Below are 22,978 nucleotides of genomic sequence, written 5' to 3'. Positions count from 1 at the left end.
TTCTGGAACGATCCTTCCGTCTAGGATCATACGCGTGTCAAAGTACGCTCCTCCGTCGGAAGTTTCAAATATCTACTGTTCTGGTCGAGAACTTCATCGCTCTTACCAGCGTCGTTCTATCACTGTAATTCTCATCTGGATTGATTCTTACATTTTATGTGGACACATTTTTATTTGTTATTTTTTATATTTTGAGCCCCAATGTTGTATCATTAATTGTATTATTCTATCTACTGCATTGCATGTATATATTGCATCACATTTTCTTGGTTAAAATCCTTTTCAGAATGGACACCGAGAACCAGACAATTGTCACTGAATTCGTTCTACTTGGGTTCACCATGGATCCAAGGATAAACATTGGCCTCTTTGTCCTATTTTTGGTTGCATACATGGTAACAATTGTCGGAAATGGCCTTATAATCTGCATGATCATCATCAACCCTCGGTTGCACAAGCCCATGTATTTCTTCCTTTGCATGCTATCCCTACTTGACTTGGGTTATTCTTCAGCCGTTTTACCGAAATTGTTGACTGATCTTTTGTCAACTGAAAAGACAATTTCACTTAGTGCTTGCGTCATTCAGGTCTACGTCATTCTCTTGGTTGAAGGATCTGAGTGTCTTCTCCTGGCTGTGATGGCTTATGATCGATATGTCGCCATATGCCAACCTCTCCACTACCCAGTCCTCATGCGTTGGGGTAATTGTTATAAGCTGGTAGGTCTCATCTTCATGACAACCTTCATGCTGACCATTTTTCCTTCCATCTTTACGCCACTTACTATTTGTCACAACCGCATCAACCATTTCATGTGTGAGATGTTGGCTTTCATAAAGTTATCGTGTGAGAACATCACTTATAATGAACTTCTGATATTTTCCATCAGTTTTCTTTCTCTTCTTCTTCCTCTTGTCCTTATCTTAATGTCGTATGCTGCTATCATATCCTCCGTACTAAAGATTCGCTCCGCGGGAAGGTCTAAGGCTTTTTCCACCTGTACGTCCCATCTAGGGGTGGTGGCTTTGTACTTCGGGACAGTCATGCTGATGTATTTTGGTCCCTCGTCCATGTACTCCACAGATCAGGAGAAATATAGCTCCATATTTTATGTCATCGTGTCCCCGATGTTGAACCCTCTCATCTACAGTCTCAATAATCGAGAAGTTAAAGAAGCCATCGAGAAGGTCTTCACAAAGTTGAATCCTCATTCTCTGTCGAGACCTTAGGGCCTGTGTGACATTAATAATGTAATAACTAATAAATACAATCAAATTTTACAACTTTTTGGTTGAAAATTTATATTAGGTCTTTGTCGAAAGCGTGTCTGGCCTCGGCTTACTCTCCTCACCTTGACCATGCAAGAATGTACAGAGGGCTTAGGGAGGAACAGCTCGAAAGGTGGTTCACCTGTGCTTGGTTTTAATGGTACAATAGCCTTAAGAATGAGCGAGTAAAGTGACGAAGACGAGATTATGCGAAAATTTTCTACTTTACTAATATTTTATGTCATTGTTCAGATCAGTTTGTGGTTTTGGCACAACCTTCAATAGTGTGTCTAGTTTCCGATTTCCCTATTTTGTCTCCAGCAGCTATGAAAGGAGAACATCTTATGAAAGAAAAGGTACATTTTCGACCACTTTTTCCTCCCACAACTCATAACTTGATATCTGATGTCAAATGAACTTCCTAAATTAAAAAAAAAAATACCTGAATGTGAAGAATGCATTGCCCGGGCATTGTAGAGACAAGTCAGCTCTAATTTGCTGCTCCTCCAACAAATATGAGGCTGTTAGTTTGGGTTTGAAGACCCGCACTCGGTCCGGGCATTTTATCCTATGATGTGGTATCGGGGTCCAAAAGTTATGCAAAAATCACACCTGTATTTTAAAATAAAGACCTAAAAAGTCAAGAAAGTTTTTAAAAAGCTGCTATTTTTTTGCGCAATTCGATCAAAAATATATACAAGACAGATCAAAAGTTTGGACACAACTTCTCATTTAAAGATTTTTCTGTATTTTCATGACTTTGAAAATTGTACATTCACACTGAAGGCATCAAAACTATGAATTACCACATGTGGAATTATATACTTAACAAAAAAGTGTGAAACAACTGAAAATATGTCTTATATTCTAGGTTCTTCACAGTATCCACCTTTTGCTTTGATGACTGCTTTGCACACTCTTGGCATTCTCTTGATGAGCTTCAAGAGGTAGTCACCGGAAATGGTCTTCCAACAATCTTGAAGGAGTTCCCAGAGATGCTTAGCACTTGTTGGCCCTTTTGCCTTCACTCTGCGGTCCAGCTCACCCCAAACCATCTCGATTGGGTTCAGGTCTGGTGACTGTGGAGGCCAGGTCATCTGGCGTAGCCCCCCATCACTCTCCTTCTTGGTCAAATAGCCCTTACACAGCCTGGAGGTGAGTTTGGGGTCATTGTCCTGTTGAAAAATAAATGATGGTCCAACTAAACGCAAACCGGATGGAATAGCATGCTGCTGCAAGATGCTGTGGTAGCCATGCTGGTTCAGTATGCCTTCAATTTTGAATAAATCCCCAACAGTGTCACCAGCAAAGCCCCCCCACACCATCACACCTCCTCCTCCATGCTTCACGGTGGGAACCAGGCATGTAGAGTCCATCCGTTCACCTTTTCTGCGTCGCACAAAGACACGGTGGTTGGAACCAAAGATCTCAAATTTGGACTCATCAGACCAAAGCACAGATTTCCACTGGTCTAATGTCCATTCCTTGTGTTCTTTAGCCCAAACAAGTCTCTTCTGCTTGTTGCCTGTCCTTAGCAGTGGTTTCCTAGCAGCTATTTTACCATGAAGGCCTGCTGCACAAAGCCTCCTCTTAACAGTTGTTGTAGAGATGTGTCTGCTGCTAGAACTCTGTGTGGCATTGACCTGGTCTCTAATCTGAGCTGCTGTTAACCTGCGATTTCTGAGGCTGGTGACTCGGATAAACTTATCCTCAGAAGCAGAGGTGACTCTTGGTCTTCCTTTCCTGGGGCGGTCCTCATGTGAGACAGTTTGTTTGTAGCGCTTGATGGTTTTTGCAACTGCACTTGGAGACACTTCAAAGTTTGCCCAATTTTTCGCACTGACTGACCTTCATTTCTTAAAGCAATGATGGCCACTCGTTTTTCTTTACTTAGCTGCTTTTTTCTTGCCATAATACAAATTCTAACAGTCTATTCAGTAGGACTATCAGCTGTGTATCCACCAGACTTCTGCACAACACAACTGATGGTCCCAACCCCATTTATAAGGCAAGAAATCCCACTTATTAAACCTGACAGGGCACACCTGTGAAGTGAAAACCATTTCCGGTGACTACCTCTTGAAGCTCATCAAGAGAATGCCAAGAGTGTGCAAAGCAGTCATCAAAGCAAAAGGTGGCTACTGTGAAGAACCTAGAATATAAGACATATTTTCAGTTGTTTCACACTTTTTTGTTAAGTATATAATTCCACATGTGTTAGTTCATAGTTTTGATGCCTTCAGTGTGAATGTACAATTTTCATAGTCATGAAAATACAGAAGAATCTTTAAATGAGAAGGTGTGTCCAAACTTTTATTCTGTACTGTATGCCACGTCAAAAACTGGTGCCAAAATAAACAGAAGCCAGATTAATATCCAGATAGCTAACATATCTCAATAAATGAAGTATGGAAAGTTTCCCGCACAGCCAGTAGGGGGCAGTAGAGTCATACATTAGAAGATCCTGCGTGGAGTGGATTACACAACAATCAGTAATGAGTTTCTTGGCTCGGTGTAGCACATAATGCGGCTCATCGGATCTCATCAGACGCTAATCCTATGTTAGCGATGTACAGAATATTGTGGGTCAGCAGGAACGTAGGCGAAACCTCCACGGTACAGTCTGATGGAGGACTACCGGATAGTACGGAGGACTCCAGACATCATGTACAGCTGCAAAGTGAAATATTAGCTTATAGGCAAAAGACAATGAAACGTGCACGATTAAGGGTATGTTCACACTGAAATTTTTGAGGACCTCAAAAACTGTTTTGGGGTATGTGCACCGAGCATATCCGCCCAATTTTCCAAGGCAAAGGGACACTTCAGGAATACACCAGCGATGATTTTTTTCCTGATACATCTTCGTTTTATTTACTTTTTTTGCATCTTTATTTTATATCTTAAAGTTTAAATGGCGATTGGATTCCAAGCGGAAACCGCCCAAAGAACCAACTTGCTACCGATTTTAACTGCTTCCCGGCTTCTGAAGCCTTAAACGGTTAAAATAAAGACAGAATGTGCCCAGCAAGCGGTTTTAACATTGCAGTGTGCTATTTTCCTTCTTTGATTTTTAGCGCTTTTTTTTTGGTTCCAGGCAAAATCCACCTGAAAAAGACGTCACGTGCACGTCATACCCTTTATGAGACTTTGTGCTGTGTATTTTGGGAACAGAAATTCAAGTTTTTGTGGAGTTTTGAGCTTTGGAGAAGGATCTGGAGAGTTTCTTCTCTTCCGCCACAAAACCTCTTGAAAAAATTCCAACTTTTGGGGGAGTTTTGGAAAAGTTTTTAATTTCCTGAAGAGTTTCCTGAAGCAGTTTTTAATGATGTTTTGGGAGAATCCTTTGCAGCCTGTTGATTGGACAGTGACGAGCGTTTTCCATCAGTATCCTCTTCAAATACCTGATATGCATTTTTTTTCCCCCAGTATATGTTTATTATAACATGTTTAGGGGAAAAAAAAAAACTCAAAAAACTTTTTATATGAACAGCAAACAATTATATAATAAAAATAGCAGAATTACATAAGTGGACAGGTGCATTCCTCCCGTATAAAACAATGTGCACTTCTTTCCTTTAATACTCTGTGCTGCTGTGGTCCAGCTCTAGTCTTATTTATTCTCTTCCTCATAATGTGACACAGCCCTGTCCTGTAAGGCATTATCACATGAGATTAAACTACCGGACCCCACAGATCCGGCTCTGAAGTGCTCCATTCATTACCTTACAGAACATAGTCGTTTTCCCCAGATTTAGCAAGTAATCAAAACTTATTAAGATGGGAGGAAATACTTTGTTTTTTTCACTAGAGTCCGGACTCGTTACTGTACTTGTGCCTGCTTTTTTGTAAATTTTTTGGTGTTTTGCGCTTTCTTTTTGTTTCCACCAAATCCATCTTTCCAGTTCCGCCATTTTGAAGTCTATTTTAGATGTGTTCGCTTGTTTTGGGGTTTTTTTTTTGGTTTGAGGTTTAGAGTTTCCAGATGTTTTTTCGTCTTATTGATCATCTGTGACTTTTCAAAAAAAAGTCGCAAAATTTGTGGTAAATCTTCTTTATTCCCCCTCCCATCCCCACTCCCCCCGTGTGATTTTTATGTACAGCAGAATTTTTATTAGCAATTTTTTGATTTTTCATGGAAATGTTAGATTATATATTTTACAAAATGCTAAAAATAAAAAAAAAAAAGTAAAGACGTCATTATGTCTCAATTACTCCTATGGAGATTTGCTACTGCCAGTGATTGTCTGCAGTGGTCATTTGTCACTTTAACCTGCAAATAATAAAAGGATGTGGAATTTGTCAGCATCTGAATTGGTATGGAGGGGAATCAACGGGAGGGTTATTTTTTATTTATTTATTTTTTAAACCTGAGCATTTTTAAAAAAAAAAAAAAGTTTCGATATGTCGTGATGTCCAATGGTTTTTGATTGCTGGCTGTCGGGGTCCTGAGAAAAGTAAAAGGCAGAAGTACTCGGCTAATCCTAGAAGCATGGACTCCAAAACTTTTTATTGAGATATTACCCCCTGCGCACTGCTTACGATCGAGACAAAGTTGATCTTTTCCTACTTCCACTGATCAGAGGGGGTTTTACAAGCCGGACCCCATGGGTCAAAACTACAGAAAGTCGACTAACATGTGAAAAGTTTTTGAAAAGTTTAGTTTACTCTTCAAAAAACACGCTGCTTCAGCATTTCTCTCAGGATTCAAGGGCTGAACTCATCGAGGAGTTACCCGTGCCACCGATACCTGTCCCTCCGCCGCAAGGAGTCTCTTTAAAATGTGATTTCAGATTAGTTTGCCCCTTCGGTAGCAGTTTGGCCATGGACCACAATTCTAATGTTCAGGGCGGACGGGTGTCCTTATACATCTCTACAATCCTTACCAATACAATTTTTGCTAAAAATACAATATAATCGATGTCCACTTTAAACCCTTCTGCTCCACAATCCCTGATCACTTTTATGGCTTGTGATGAAGGTCATGTGAAGTTTCCCCCGGACCTGATATGTTGTGTACAGCGCCGAGCACAGTGTTTGCTGGATGTCTCCACTTTATAAATATTATGTCAGCCGCAGTCGGATGGAGCATGAGTGCTTCACTGAGTCAATCATCTTCTCCGCTCCCGGCTGCAAACCTTAATGATTGACATATCAGCCTGAACGGAGGAGCACTCGGCCCCATCGCTGCCTCCATCGCTGCCTCCAGCGCACTCTGCTCAGTCGCCTGTGAAGGGGAATTGCAAGACTTGCACTTTCTTAAGGATAGTCGACGGCTTCTTGGGATCCATCTTGGATGTCAGCAAACCCATTGTGATGGGAAAATCAATCCCGCGTCACAGCAGCATTAATGCATTCATTAAAATCTAATTAACGGGACAATTAAGATGGCATCACATAGAAATTACTCTATAGACTTGTGCAAGGAGGATTCATGTGATTCCAGCATTTACAGTGGTATTTTTTATTTTTTTATTGTAATTTAACCCAACAGCGCACAGATATAACAACCAACTGCTCAGATGTGACAACCAAGTGCTCAGATGTGACAACCAAGTGCTCAGATGTGACAACCAAGTGCTCAGATGAGACAACCAAGTGCTCAGATGTGACAACCAAATGCTGAGATGTAAAAACCAAGTGCTCAGATGTGACAACCAAGTGCTCAGATGTGACAACCAAGTGCTCAGATGTAACAATCAAGTTCTCAGCTGTGACAAACAAGTGCTCAGATGTGACAACCAAGTGCACAGCTGTGACAACCAAGTGCTCAGATGTAACAACCAAGTGCTCAGATGTGACAACCAAGTGCTCAGATGTGACAACCAAGTGCTCAGATGTAACAACCAAGTGCTCAGCTGTGACAACCAAGTGCTCAGATGTAACAACCAAGTGCTCAGATGTGACAACCAAGTGCTCAGATGTAACAACCAAGTGCTCAGATGTAACAACCAAGTGCTCAGATGTAACAACCAAGTGCTCAGATGTGACAACCAAGTGCTCAGATGTAACAACCAAGTGCTCAGATGTGACAACCAAGTGCTCAGCTGTGACAACCAAGTGCTCAGATGTAACAACCAAGTGCTCAGCTGTGACAACCAAGTGCTCAAATGTGACAACCAAGTGCACAGCTGTGACAACAAAGTGCTCAGATGTAATAACCAAGTGCTCAGATGTGACAACAAAGTGCTCAGATGTAACAACCAAGTGCTCAGATGTGACAACCAAGTGCTCAGATGTAACAACCAAGTGGTCAGATGTGACAACCAAGTGCTCAAATGTAATAACCAAGTGCTCAGATGTGACAACAAAGTGCTCAGATGTAACAACCAAGTGCTCAGATGTGACAACCAAGTGCTCAGATGTGACAAAGAAGTGCTCAGCTGTGACAACCAAGTGCCCAGATGTGACAACCAAGTGCACAACTGTGACAACCAAGTGCTCAAATGTGACAACCAAGTGCTCAGATGTGACAGCCAAATGCTGAGATGTAAAAACCAAGTGCACAGCTGTGACAACCAAGTGCTCAGATGTAACAACCAAGTGCTCAGATGTGAGAATCAAGTGCTCAGATGTAACAACCAAGTGCTCAGATATGACAACCAAGTGCTCAGAAGTGACAACCAAGTGCTCAGATGTGACAAAGAAGCGCTCAGCTGTGACAACTAAGTGCTCAGATGTAACATCCAAGTGCTCAGATGTGACAACTAAGTGCTCAGCTGTGACAACCAATTGCTCAGATGTAACATCCAAGTGCTCAGATGTGACAACTAAGTGCTCAGCTGTGACAACCAAGTTCTCAGCTGTGACAACCAATTGCTCAGATGTAACATCCAAGTGCTCAGATGTAACAACAAAGTGCTCAGCTATGACAAACAAGTGCTCAGATGTGACAACCAAGTGCTCAGATGTAACAATCAAGTGCTCAGATGTAACAACCAAGTGCTCAGATGTGACAACTAAGTGCTCAGCTGAAACAAACAAGTGCTCAGATGTAACAACCAAGTACTCAGATGTGAAAACCAAGTGCTCAGATGTGACAACCAAGTGAACAGATGTGACAAAGAACTGCTCAACTGTGACAATCAAGTGCTCAGATGTGAAAACCGAGTGCACAGCTGTGACAACCATGTGCTCAGATGTGACAACCAAGTGCTCAGATGTGACAACCAAGTGCTCAGCTGTGACATCCAAGTGCTCAGATGTGACAACCAAGTGCACAGCTGTGACAACCAAGTACTCAACTGTGACAACCAAGTGCTCAGATGTGACAACCAAGTGCACAGCTGTGAGAATCAAATGCTCAGATGTAACAACCAAGTGCTCAGATGTGAGAATCAAGTGCTCAGATGTAACAACCAAGTGCTCAGATATGACAACCAAGTGCTCAGATGTAACAACCAAGTGCTCAGATGTGACAACTAAGTGCTCAGCTGTGACAAACAAGTGCTCAGCTGTGACAACCAAGTGCTCAGATGTGACAACCAAGTGCTCAGATGTGACAACCAAGTGCACAGCTGTGACAACCAAATGCTCAGATGTGACAACCAAGTGCTCAGATGTGACAACCAAATGCTGAGATATAAAAATCAAGTGCACAGCTGTGACAACTAAGTGCACAGCTGTGAGAATCAAGTGCTCAGATGTAACAACCAAGTGCACAGCTGTGAGAATCAAATGCTCAAATGTAACAACCAAGGGCTCAGATATGACAACCAAGTGCTCAGAAGTAACAACCAAGTGCTCAGATGTAATAACCAAGTGCTCAGATGTGACAACTAAGTGCTCAGCTGTGACAACCAAGTGCTCAGCTGTGACAACCAAGTGCTCAGATGAGAGAACCAAGTGCTCAGATGTAACAACCAAGTGTTCAGATGTGACAAACAAGTGCTCAGATGTGACAAAGAAGTGCTCAGCTGTGACAACCAAGTGCTCAGGTGTAACAATCAAGTGCTCAGCTGTGACAACAAAGTGCTCAGCTATGACAAACAAGTGCTCAGCTGTGACAACCAACTGCACAGCTGTGAGAATCAATTGCTGAGATGTGACAACCAAGTGCTCAGCTGTGACAACCAAGTGATCAGATGTGAGAAGCCTGTACACAGTTGTGACAACCAAGTGCTCAGCTATGACAACCAAGTGCTCAGATGTGACAAAGAACTGCTCAGCTGTGACAATCAAGTTCTCAGCTGTGACAAACAAGTGCTCAGATGTGACAACCAAGTGCACAGCTGTGACAACCAAGTGCTCAGATGTAACAACCAAGTGCTCAGATGTGACAACCAAGTGCTCAGATGTGACAACCAAATGCTGAGATGTAACAACCAAGTGCACAGATGTGAGAATCAAGTGCTCAGATGTAGCAACCAAGTGCTCAGATGTGACAAAGAAGTGCTCAGCTGTGACAACCAAGTGCTCAAATGTGACAACCAAGTGCACAGCTGTGACAACAAAGTGCTCAGATGTGACAACCAAGTGCACAGCTGTGAGAATCAAGTGCTCAGATGTAACAACCAAGTGCACAGCTGTGAGAATCAAATGCTCAAATGTAACAACCAAGGGCTCAGATATGACAACCAAGTGCTCAGAAGTAACAACCAAGTGCTCAGATGTAATAACCAAGTGCTCAGATGTGACAACTAAGTGCTCAGCTGTGACAACCAAGTGCTCAGATGTGACAATCAAGTGCTCAGCTGTGACAACCAAGTGCTCAGCTGTGACAACCAAGTGCTCAGCTGTGACAACCAAGTGCTCAGATGAGAGAACCAAGTGCTCAGATGTAACAACCAAGTGTTCAGATGTGACAAACAAGTGCTCAGATGTGACAAAGAAGTGCTCAGCTGTGACAACCAAGTGCTCAGGTGTAACAATCAAGTGCTCAGCTGTGACAACAAAGTGCTCAGCTATGACAAACAAGTGCTCAGCTGTGACAACCAACTGCACAGCTGTGAGAATCAATTGCTGAGATGTGACAACCAAGTGCTCAGCTGTGACAACCAAGTGATCAGATGTGAGAAGCAAGTACACAGTTGTGACAACCAAGTGCTCAGCTATGACAACCAAGTGCTCAGATGTGACAAAGAACTGCTCAGCTGTGACAATCAAGTTCTCAGCTGTGACAAACAAGTGCTCAGATGTGACAACCAAGTGCACAGCTGTGACAACCAAGTGCTCAGATGTAACAACCAAGTGCTCAGATGTGACAACCAAGTGCTCAGATGTGACAACCAAATGCTGAGATGTAACAACCAAGTGCACAGATGTGAGAATCAAGTGCTCAGATGTAGCAACCAAGTGCTCAGATGTGACAAAGAAGTGCTCAGCTGTGACAACCAAGTGCTCAAATGTGACAACCAAGTGCACAGCTGTGACAACAAAGTGCCCAGATGTGACAAACAAGTGCTCAAATGTAATAACCAAGTGCTCAGATGTGACAACAAAGTGCTCAGATGTAACAACCAAGTGCTCAGATGTGACAACCAAGTGCTCAGATGTGACAAAGAAGTGCTCAGCTGTGACAACCAAGTGCCCAGATGTGACAACCAAGTGCACAGCTGTGACAACCAATTGCACAGCTGTGACAACCAAGTGCTCAGATGTGACAACCAAGTTCTCAGATGTGACAACCAAGTGCTCAGATGTGACAACCAAGTGCTCAGATGTGACAAAGAAGGGCTCAGCTGTGACAACCAAGTGCTCAGATGTAACATCCAAGTGCTCAGATGTGACAACTAAGTGCTCAGTTGTGACAACCAATTGCTCAGATGTAACATCCAAGTGCTCAGATGTGACAACTAAGTGCTCAGCTGTGACAACCAAGTGCTCAGCTGTGACAACCAATTGCTCAGATGTAACATCCAAGTGCTCAGATGTGACAAACAAGTGCTCAGAAGTGACAACCAAATGCTGAGATGTAACATCCAAGTGCTCAGATGTGACAACCAAATGCTGAGATGTAAAAACCAAGTGCACAGCTGTGACAACAAAGTGCTCAGATGTAACAACCAAGTGCTCAGATGTGAGAATCAAGTGCTCAGATGTAACAACCAAGTGCTCAGATATGACAACCAAGTGCTCAGAAGTGACAACCAAGTGCTCAGATGTGACAAAGAAGCGCTCAGCTGTGACAACTAAGTGCTCAGATGTAAAATCCAAGTGCTCAGATGTGACAACTAAGTGCTCAGCTGTGACAACCAATTGCTCAGATGTAACATCCAAGTGCTCAGATGTGACAACTAAGTGCTCAGCTGTGACAACCAAGTGCTCAGCTGTGACAACCAATTGCTCAGATGTAACATCCAAGTGCTCAGATGTAACAACAAAGTGCTCAGCTATGACAAACAAGTGCTCAGCTGTGACAACCAAGTGCTCAGATGTAACAACCAAGTGCTCAGATGTGACAACTAAGTGCTCAGCTGAAACAATCAAGTGCTCAGATGTGACAATTAAGTGCTCAGATGTAACAACCAAGTACTCAGATGTGACAACCAAGTGCTCAGCTATGACAACCAAGTGCTCAGATGTGACAAAGAACTGCTCAGCTGTGACAATCAAGTTCTCAGCTGTGACAAACAAGTGCTCAGATGTGACAACCAAGTGCACAGCTCTGACAACCAAGTGCTCAGATGTAACAACCAAGTGCTCAGATGTGACAACCAAGTGCTCAGATGTGACAACCAAATGCTGAGATGTAACAACCAAGTGCACAGATGTGAGAATCAAGTGCTCAGATGTAGCAACCAAGTGCTCAGATGTGACAAAGAAGTGCTCAGCTGTGACAACCAAGTGCTCAAATGTGACAACCAAGTGCACAGCTGTGACAACAAAGTGCTCAGATGTGACAACCAAGTGCTCAAATGTAATAACCAAGTGCTCAGATGTGACAACAAAGTGCTCAGATGTAACAACCAAGTGCTCAGATGTGACAACCAAGTGCTCAGATGTGACAAAGAAGTGCTCAGCTGTGACAACCAAGTGCCCAGATGTGACAACCAAGTGCACAGATGTGACAACCAATTGCACAGCTGTGACAACCAAGTGCTCAGATGTGACAACCAAGTTCTCAGATGTGACAACCAAGTGCTCAGATGTGACAACCAAGTGCTCAGATGTGACAAAGAAGGGCTCAGCTGTGACAACCAAGTGCTCAGATGTGACAACTAAGTGCTCAGTTGTGACAACCAATTGCTCAGATGTAACATCCAAGTGCTCAGATGTGACAACTAAGTGCTCAGCTGTGACAACCAAGTGCTCAGCTGTGAAAACCAATTGCTCAGATGTAACATCCAAGTGCTCAGATGTGACAAACAAGTGCTCAGAAGTGACAACCAAATGCTGAGATGTAACATCCAAGTGCTCAGATGTGACAACCAAATGCTGAGATGTAAAAACCAAGTGCACAGCTGTGACAACCAAGTGCTCAGATGTAACAACCAAGTGCTCAGATGTGAGAATCAAGTGCTCAGATGTAACAACCAAGTGCTCAGATATGACAACCAAGTGCTCAGAAGTGACAACCAAGTGCTCAGATGGGACAAAGAAGCGCTCAGCTGTGACAACTAAGTGCTCAGATGTAACATCCAAGTGCTCAGATGTGACAACTAAGTGCTCAGCTGTGACAACCAATTGCTCAGATGTAACATCCAAGTGCTCAGATGTGACAACTAAGTGCTCAGCTGTGACAACCAAGTGCTCAGCTGTGACAACCAATTGCTCAGATGTAACATCCAAGTGCTCAGATGTAACAACAAAGTGCTCAGCTATGACAAACAAGTGCTCAGCTGTGACAACCAAGTGCTCAGATGTAACAACCAAGTGCTCAGATGTGACAACTAAGTGCTCAGCTGAAACAATCAAGTGCTCAGATGTGACAATTAAGTGCTCAGATGTAACAACCAAGTACTCAGATGTGAAAACCAAGTGCTCAGATGTGACAACCAAGTGCTCAGATGTGAAAACCGAGTGCACAGCTGTGACAACCATGTGCTCAGATGTGACAACCAAGTGCTCAGATGTGACAACCAAGTGCTCAGCTGTGACATCCAAGTGCTCAGATGTGACAACCAAGTGCACAGCTGTGACAACCAAGTACTCAACTGTGACAACCAAGTGCTCAGAAGTGACAACCAAGTGCACAGCTGTGAGAATCAAATGCTCAGATGTAACAACCAAGTGCTCAGATGTGAGAATCAAGTGCTCAGATGTAACAACCAAGTGCTCAGATATGACAACCAAGTGCTCAGATGTAACAACCAAGTGCTCAGATGTGACAACTAAGTGCTCAGCTGTGACAAACAAGTGCTCAGCTGTGACAACCATGTGCTCAGATGTGACAACCAAGTGCTCAGATGTGACAACCAAGTGCACAGCTGTGACAACCAAATGCTCAGATGTGACAACCAAGTGCTCAGATGTGACAACCAAATGCTGAGATATAAAAATCAAGTGCACAGCTGTGACAACCAAGTGCACAGCTGTGAGAATCAAGTGCTCAGATGTAACAACCAAGTGCACAGCTGTGAGAATCAAATGCTCAAATGTAACAACCAAGGGCTCAGATATGACAACCAAGTGCTCAGAAGTAACAACCAAGTGCTCAGATGTAATAACCAAGTGCTCAGATGTGACAACTAAGTGCTCAGCTGTGACAACCAAGTGCTCAGATGTGACAATCAAGTGCTCAGCTGTGACAACCAAGTGCTCAGCTGTGACAACCAAGTGCTCAGCTGTGACAACCAAGTGCTCAGATGAGAGAACCAAGTGCTCAGATGTAACAACCAAGTGTTCAGATGTGATAAACAAGTGCTCAGATGTGACAAAGAAGTGCTCAGCTGTGACAACCAAGTGCTCAGGTGTAACAATCAAGTGCTCAGCTGTGACAACAAAGTGCTCAGCTATGACAAACAAGTGCTCAGCTGTGACAACCAACTGCACAGCTGTGAGAATCAATTGCTGAGATGTGACAACCAAGTGCTCAGCTGTGACAACCAAGTGATCAGATGTGAGAAGCAAGTACACAGTTGTGACAACCAAGTGCTCAGCTATGACAACCAAGTGCTCAGATGTGACAAAGAACTGCTCAGCTGTGACAATCAAGTTCTCAGCTGTGACAAACAAGTGCTCAAATGTGACAACCAAGTGCACAGCTGTGACAACCAAGTGCTCAGATGTAACAACCAAGTGCTCAGATGTGACAACCAAGTGCTCAGATGTGACAACCAAATGCTGAGATGTAACAACCAAGTGCACAGATGTGAGAATCAAGTGCTCAGATGTAGCAACCAAGTGCTCAGATGTGACAAAGAAGTGCTCAGCTGTAACAACTAAGTGCTCAAATGTGACAACCAAGTGCACAGCTGTGACAACAAAGTGCTCAGATGTGACAACCAAGTGCTCAAATGTAATAACCAAGTGCTCAGATGTGACAACAAAGTGCTCAGATGTAACAACCAAGTGCTCAGATGTGACAACCAAGTGCTCAGATGTGACAAAGAAGTGCTCAGCTGTGACAACCAAGTGCCCAGATGTGACAACCAAGTGCACAGCTGTGACAACCAATTGCACAGCTGTGACAACCAAGTGCTCAGATGTGACAACCAAGTTCTCAGATGTGACAACCAAGTGCTCAGATGTGACAACCAAGTGCTCAGATGTGACAAAGAAGGGCTCAGCTGTGACAACCAAGTGCTCAGATGTAACATCCAAGTGCTCAGATGTGACAACTAAGTGCTCAGTTGTGACAACCAATTGCTCAGATGTAACATCCAAGTGCTCAGATGTGACAACTAAGTGCTCAGCTGTGACAACCAAGTGCTCAGCTGTGACAACCAATTGCTCAGATGTAACATCCAATTGCTCAGATGTGACAAACAAGTGCTCAGAAGTGACAACCAAATGCTGAGATGTAACGTCCAAGTGCTCAGATGTGACAACCAAATGCTGAGATGTAAAAACCAAGTGCACAGCTGTGACAACCAAGTGCTCAGATGTAACAACCAAGTGCTCAGATGTGAGAATCAAGTGCTCAGATGTAACAACCAAGTGCTCAGATATGACAACCAAGTGCTCAGAAGTGACAACCAAGTGCTCAGATGTGACAAAGAAGCGCTCAGCTGTGACAACTAAGTGCTCAGATGTAACATCCAAGTGCTCAGATGTGACAACTAAGTGCTCAGCTGTGACAACCAATTCCTCAGATGTAACATCCAAGTGCTCAGATGTGACAACTAAGTGCTCAGCTGTGACAACCAAGTGCTCAGCTGTGACAACCAATTGCTCAGATGTAACATCCAAGTGCTCAGATGTGACAAACAAGTGCTCAGAAGTGACAACCAAATGCTGAGATGTAACATCCAAGTGCTCAGATGTGACAACCAAATGCTGAGATGTAAAAACCAAGTGCACAGCTGTGACAACAAAGTGCTCAGATGTAACAACCAAGTGCTCAGATGTGAGAATCAAGTGCTCAGATGTAACAACCAAGTGCTCAGATATGACAACCAAGTGCTCAGAAGTGACAACCAAGTGCTCAGATGTGACAAAGAAGCGCTCAGCTGTGACAACTAAGTGCTCAGATGTAACATCCAAGTGCTCAGATGTGACAACTAAGTGCTCAGCTGTGACAACCAATTGCTCAGATGTAACATCCAAGTGCTCAGATGTGACAACTAAGTGCTCAGCTGTGACAACCAAGTGCTCAGCTGTGACAACCAATTGCTCAGATGTAACATCCAAGTGCTCAGATGTAACAACAAAGTGCTCAGCTATGACAAACAAGTGCTCAGCTGTGACAACCAAGTGCTCAGATGTAACAACCAAGTGCTCAGATGTGACAACTAAGTGCTCAGCTGAAACAATCAAGTGCTCAGATGTGACAATTAAGTGCTCAGATGTAACAACCAAGTACTCAGATGTGACAACCAAGTGCTCAGCTATGACAACCAAGTGCTCAGATGTGACAAAGAACTGCTCAGCTGTGACAATCAAGTTCTCAGCTGTGACAAACAAGTGCTCAGATGTGACAACCAAGTGCACAGCTGTGACAACCAAGTGCTCAGATGTAACAACCAAGTGCTCAGATGTGACAACCAAGTGCTCATATGTGACAACCAAATGCTGAGATGTAACAACCAAGTGCACAGATGTGAGAATCAAGTGCTCAGATGTAGCAACCAAGTGCTCAGATGTGACAAAGAAGTGCTCAGCTGTGACAACCAAGTGCTCAAATGTGACAACCAAGTGCACAGCTGTGACAACAAAGTGCTCAGATGTGACAACCAAGTGCTCAAATGTAATAACCAAGTGCTCAGATGTGACAACAAAGTGCTCAGATGTAACAACCAAGTGCTCAGATGTGACAACCAAGTGCTCAGATGTGACAAAGAAGTGCTCAGCTGTGACAACCAAGTGCCCAGATGTGACAACCAAGTGCACAGCTGTGACAACCAATTGCACAGCTGTGACAACCAAGTGCTCAGATGTGACAACCAAGTTCTCAGATGTGACAACCAAGTGCTCAGATGTGACAACCAAGTGCTCAGATGTGACAAAGAAGGGCTCAGCTGTGACAACCAAGTGCTCAGATGTGACAACTAAGTGCTCAGTTGTGACAACCAATTGCTCAGATGTAACATCCAAGTGCTCAGATGTGACAACTAAGTGCTCAGCTGTGACAACCAAGTGCTCAGCTGTGAAAACCAATTGCTCAGATGTAACATCCAAGTGCTCAGATGTGACAAACAAGTGCTCAGAAGTGACAACCAAATGCTGAGATGTAACATCCAAGTGCTCAGATGTGACAACCAAATGCTGAGATGTAAAAACCAAGTGCACAGCTGTGACAACCAAGTGCTCAGATGTAACAACCAAGTGCTAAGATGTGAGAATCAAGTGCTCAGATGTAACAACCAAGTGCTCAGATATGACAACCAAGTGCTCAGAAGTGACAACCAAGTGCTCAGATGTGACAAAGAAGCGCTCAGCTGTGACAACTAAGTGCTCAGATGTAACATCCAAGTGCTCAGATGTGACAACTAAGTGCTCAGCTGTGACAACCAATTGCTCAGATGTAACATCCAAGTGCTCAGATGTGACAACTAAGTGCTCAGCTGTGACAACCAAGTGCTCAGCTGTGACAACCAATTGCTCAGATGTAACATCCAAGTGCTCAGATGTAACAACAAAGTGCTCAGCTATGACAAACAAGTGCTCAGCTGTGACAACCAAGTGCTCAGATGTAACAACCAAGTGCTCAGATGTGACAACTAAGTGCTCAGCTGAAACAATCAAGTGCTCAGATGTGACAATTAAGTGCTCAGATGTAACAACCAAGTACTCAGATGTGAAAACCAAGTGCTCAGATGTGACAACCAAGTGCTCAGATGTGAAAACCGAGTGCACAGCTGTGACAACCATGTGCTCAGATGTGACAACCAAGTGCTCAGATGTGACAACCAAGTGCTCAGCTGTGACATCCAAGTGCTCAGATGTGACAACCAAGTGCACAGCTGTGACAACCAAGTACTCAACTGTGACAACCAAGTGCTCAGATGTGACAACCAAGTGCACAGCTGTGAGAATCAAATGCTCAGATGTAACAACCAAGTGCTCAGATGTGAGAATCAAGTGCTCAGATGTAACAACCAAGTGCTCAGATATGACAACCAAGTGCTCAGATGTAACAACCAAGTGCTCAGATGTGACAACTAAGTGCTCAGCTGTGACAAACAAGTGCTCAGCTGTGACAACCAAGTGCTCAGATGTGACAACCAAGTGCTCAGATGTGACAACCAAGTGCACAGCTGTGACAACCAAATGCTCAGATGTGACAACCAAGTGCTCAGATGTGACAACCAAATGCTGAGATATAAAAATCAAGTGCACAGCTGTGACAACCAAGTGCACAGCTGTGAGAATCAAGTGCTCAGATGTAACAACCAAGTGCACAGCTGTGAGAATCAAATGCTCAAATGTAACAACCAAGGGCTCAGATATGACAACCAAGTGCTCAGAAGTAACAACCAAGTGCTCAGATGTAATAACCAAGTGCTCAGATGTGACAACTAAGTGCTCAGCTGTGACAACCAAGTGCTCAGATGTGACAATCAAGTGCTCAGCTGTGACAACCAAGTGCTCAGCTGTGACAACCAAGTGCTCAGCTGTGACAACCAAGTGCTCAGATGAGAGAACCAAGTGCTCAGATGTAACAACCAAGTGTTCAGATGTGACAAACAAGTGCTCAGATGTGACAAAGAAGTGCTCAGCTGTGACAACCAAGTGCTCAGGTGTAACAATCAAGTGCTCAGCTGTGACAACAAAGTGCTCAGCTATGACAAACAAGTGCTCAGCTGTGACAACCAACTGCACAGCTGTGAGAATCAATTGCTGAGATGTGACAACCAAGTGCTCAGCTGTGACAACCAAGTGATCAGATGTGAGAAGCAAGTACACAGTTGTGACAACCAAGTGCTCAGCTATGACAACCAAGTGCTCAGATGTGACAAAGAACTGCTCAGCTGTGACAATCAAGTTCTCAGCTGTGACAAACAAGTGCTCAAATGTGACAACCAAGTGCACAGCTGTGACAACCAAGTGCTCAGATGTAACAACCAAGTGCTCAGATGTGACAACCAAGTGCTCAGATGTGACAACCAAATGCTGAGATGTAACAACCAAGTGCACAGATGTGAGAATCAAGTGCTCAGATGTAGCAACCAAGTGCTCAGATGTGACAAAGAAGTGCTCAGCTGTAACAACTAAGTGCTCAAATGTGACAACCAAGTGCACAGCTGTGACAACAAAGTGCTCAGATGTGACAACCAAGTTCTCAAATGTAATAACCAAGTGCTCAGATGTGACAACAAAGTGCTCAGATGTAACAACCAAGTGCTCAGATGTGACAACCAAGTGCTCAGATGTGACAAAGAAGTGCTCAGCTGTGACAACCAAGTGCCCAGATGTGACAACCAAGTGCACAGCTGTGACAACCAATTGCACAGCTGTGACAACCAAGTGCTCAGATGTGACAACCAAGTTCTCAGATGTGACAACCAAGTGCTCAGATGTGACAACCAAGTGCTCAGATGTGACAACTAAGTGCTCAGTTGTGACAACCAATTGCTCAGATGTAACATCCAAGTGCTCAGATGTGACAAAGAAGTGCTCAGATGTGACAAAGAAGTGCTCAGCTGTGACAACCAAGTGCCCAGATGTGACAACCAAGTGCACAGCTGTGACAACCAATTGCACAGCTGTGACAACCAAGTGCTCAGATGTGATAACCAAGTTCTCAGATGTGACAACCAAGTGCTCAGATGTGACAACCAAGTGCTCAGATGTGAAAACTAAGTGCTCAGCTGTGACAACCAAGTGCTCAGCTGTGACAACCAATTGCTCTGATGTAACATCCAAGTGCTCAGATGTGACAAACAAGTGCTCAGAAGTGACAACCAAATGCTGAGATGTAACATCCAAGTGCTCAGATGTGACAACCAAATGCTGAGATGTAAAAACCAAGTGCACAGCTGTGACAACCAAGTGCTCAGATGTAACAACCAAGTGCTCAGATGTGAGAATCAAGTGCTCAGATGTAACAACCAAGTGCTCAGATATGACAACCAAGTGCTCAGAAGTGACAACCAAGTGCTCAGATGTGACAAAGAAGCGCTCAGCTGTGACAACTAAGTGCTCAGATGTAACATCCAAGTGCTCAGATGTGACAACTAAGTGCTCAGCTGTGACAACCAATTGCTCAGATGTAACATCCAAGTGCTCAGATGTGACAACTAAGTGCTCAGCTGTGACAACCAAGTGCTCAGCTGTGACAACCAATTGCTCAGATGTAACATCCAAGTGCTCAGATGTAACAACAAAGTGCTCAGCTATGACAAACAAGTGCTCAGCTGTGACAACCAAGTGCTCAGATGTAACAACCAAGTGCTCAGATGTGACAACTAAGTGCTCAGCTGAAACAATCAAGTGCTCAGATGTGACAATTAAGTGCTCAGATGTAACAACCAAGTACTCAGATGTGACAACCAAGTGCTCAGCTATGACAACCAAGTGCTCAGATGTGACAAAGAACTGCTCAGCTGTGACAATCAAGTTCTCAGCTGTGACAAACAAGTGCTCAGATGTGACAACCAAGTGCACAGCTGTGACAACCAAGTGCTCAGATGTAACAACCAAGTGCTCAGTTGTGACAACCAAGTGCTCAGATGTGACAACCAAATGCTGAGATGTAACAACCAAGTGCACAGATGTGAAAATCAAATGCTCAGATGTAGCAACCAAGTGCTCAGATGTGACAAAGAAGTGCTCAGATGTGACAACCAAGTGCTCAGATGTGACAACCAAGTGCTCAGATGTGAAAACCGAGTGCACAGCTGTGACAACCTTGTGCTCAGATGTGACAACCAATTGCTCAGATGTGACAACCAAGTGCTCAGCTGTGACATCCAAGTGCTCAGATGTGACAACCAAGTGCACAGCTGTGACAACCAAGTACTCAACTGTGACAACCAAGTGCTCAGATGTGACAACCAAGTGCACAGCTGTGAGAATCAAATGCTCAGATGTAACAACCAAGTGCTCAGATGTGAGAATCAAGTGCTCAGATGTAACAACCAAGTGCTCAGATATGACAACCAAGTGCTCAGATGTAACAACCAAGTGCTCAGATGTGACAACTAAGAGCTCAGCTGTGACAAACAAGTGCTCAGCTGTGACAACCAAGTGCTCAGATGTGACAACCAAGTGCTCAGATGTGACAACCAAGTGCACAGCTGTGACAACCAAATGCTCAGATGTGACAACCAAGTGCTCAGATGGGACAACCAAATGCTGAGATATAAAAATCAAGTGCACAGCTGTGACAACCAAGTGCACAGCTGTGAGAATCAAGTGCTCAGATGTAACAACCAAGTGCACAGCTGTGAGAATCAAATGCTCAAATGTAACAACCAAGGGCTCAGATATGACAACCAAGTGCTCAGAAGTAACAACCAAGTGCTCAGATGTAATAACCAAGTGCTCAGATGTGACAACTAAGTGCTCAGCTGTGACAACCAAGTGCTCAGATGTGACAATCAAGTGCTCAGCTGTGACAACCAAGTGCTCAGCTGTGACAACCAAGTGCTCAGCTGTGACAACCAAGTGCTCAGATGAGAGAACCAAGTGCTCAGATGTAACAACCAAGTGTTCAGATGTGACAAACAAGTGCTCAGATGTGACAAAGAAGTGCTCAGCTGTGACAACCAAGTGCTCAGGTGTAACAATCAAGTGCTCAGCTGTGACAACAAAGTGCTCAGCTATGACAAACAAGTGCTCAGCTGTGACAACCAACTGCACAGCTGTGAGAATCAATTGCTGAGATGTGACAACCAAGTGCTCAGCTGTGACAACCAAGTGATCAGATGTGAGAAGCAAGTACACAGTTGTGACAACCAAGTGCTCAGCTATGACAACCAAGTGCTCAGATGTGACAAAGAACTGCTCAGCTGTGACAATCAAGTTCTCAGCTGTGACAAACAAGTGCTCAAATGTGACAACCAAGTGCACAGCTGTGACAACCAAGTGCTCAGATGTAACAACCAAGTGCTCAGATGTGACAACCAAGTGCTCAGATGTGACAACCAAATGCTGAGATGTAACAACCAAGTGCACAGATGTGAGAATCAAGTGCTCAGATGTAGCAACCAAGTGCTCAGATGTGACAAAGAAGTGCTCAGCTGTAACAACTAAGTGCTCAAATGTGACAACCAAGTGCACAGCTGTGACAACAAAGTGCTCAGATATGACAACCAAGTGCTCAAATGTAATAACCAAGTGCTCAGATGTGACAACAAAGTGCTCAGATGTAACAACCAAGTGCTCAGATGTGACAACCAAGTGCTCAGATGTGACAAAGAAGTGCTCAGCTGTGACAACCAAGTGCCCAGATGTGACAACCAAGTGCACAGCTGTGACAACCAATTGCACAGCTGTGACAACCAAGTGCTCAGATGTGACAACCAAGTTCTCAGATGTGACAACCAAGTGCTCAGATGTGACAACCAAGTGCTCAGATGTGACAAAGAAGGGCTCAGCTGTGACAACCAAGTGCTCAGATGTAACATCCAAGTGCTCAGATGTGACAACTAAGTGCTCAGTTGTGACAACCAATTGCTCAGATGTAACATCCAAGTGCTCAGATGTGACAACTAAGTGCTCAGCTGTGACAACCAAGTGCTCAGCTGTGACAACCAATTGCTCAGATGTAACATCCAAGTGCTCAGATGTGACAAACAAGTGCTCAGAAGTGACAACCAAATGCTGAGATGTAACATCCAACTGCTCAGATGTGACAACCAAATGCTGAGATGTAAAAACCAAGTGCACAGCTGTGACAACCAAGTGCTCAGATGTAACAACCAAGTGCTCAGATGTGAGAATCAAGTGCTCAGATGTAACAACCAAGTGCTCAGATATGACAACCAAGTGCTCAGAATTGACAACCAAGTGCTCAGATGTGACAAAGAAGCGCTCAGCTGTGACAACTAAGTGCTCAGATGTAACATCCAAGTGCTCAGATGTGACAACTAAGTGCTCAGCTGAAACAATCAAGTGCTCAGATGTGACAATTAAGTGCTCAGATGTAACAACCAAGTACTCAGATGTGACAACCAAGTGCTCAGCTATGACAACCAAGTGCTCAGATGTGACAAAGAACTGCT

The 22,978-nt window shown here is 43.9% G+C and overlaps 1 protein-coding gene across 1 annotated transcript; it reads left to right on the top strand.

The window, feature by feature from the left end:
• The first annotated feature begins 287 nt into the window (after positions 1-287).
• On the top strand, positions 288-1,229 carry LOC141258407 (olfactory receptor 5AR1-like). The gene has a single exon (XM_073673407.1). It carries the CDS (start codon positions 288-290, stop codon positions 1,227-1,229), a length of 942 nt encoding a protein of 313 aa, XP_073529508.1.
• The last annotated feature ends 21,749 nt before the right edge of the window (positions 1,230-22,978 follow it).

This window comes from Phyllobates terribilis, unplaced genomic scaffold (genome assembly GCF_046119375.1).
Source record: "Phyllobates terribilis strain yellow unplaced genomic scaffold, ASM4611937v1 Scaffold_3__8_contigs__length_932513732, whole genome shotgun sequence".
NCBI classification, from domain to species: domain Eukaryota; kingdom Metazoa; phylum Chordata; class Amphibia; order Anura; family Dendrobatidae; genus Phyllobates; species Phyllobates terribilis.
This window is presented reverse-complemented; position numbering and strand designations above follow the sequence as displayed.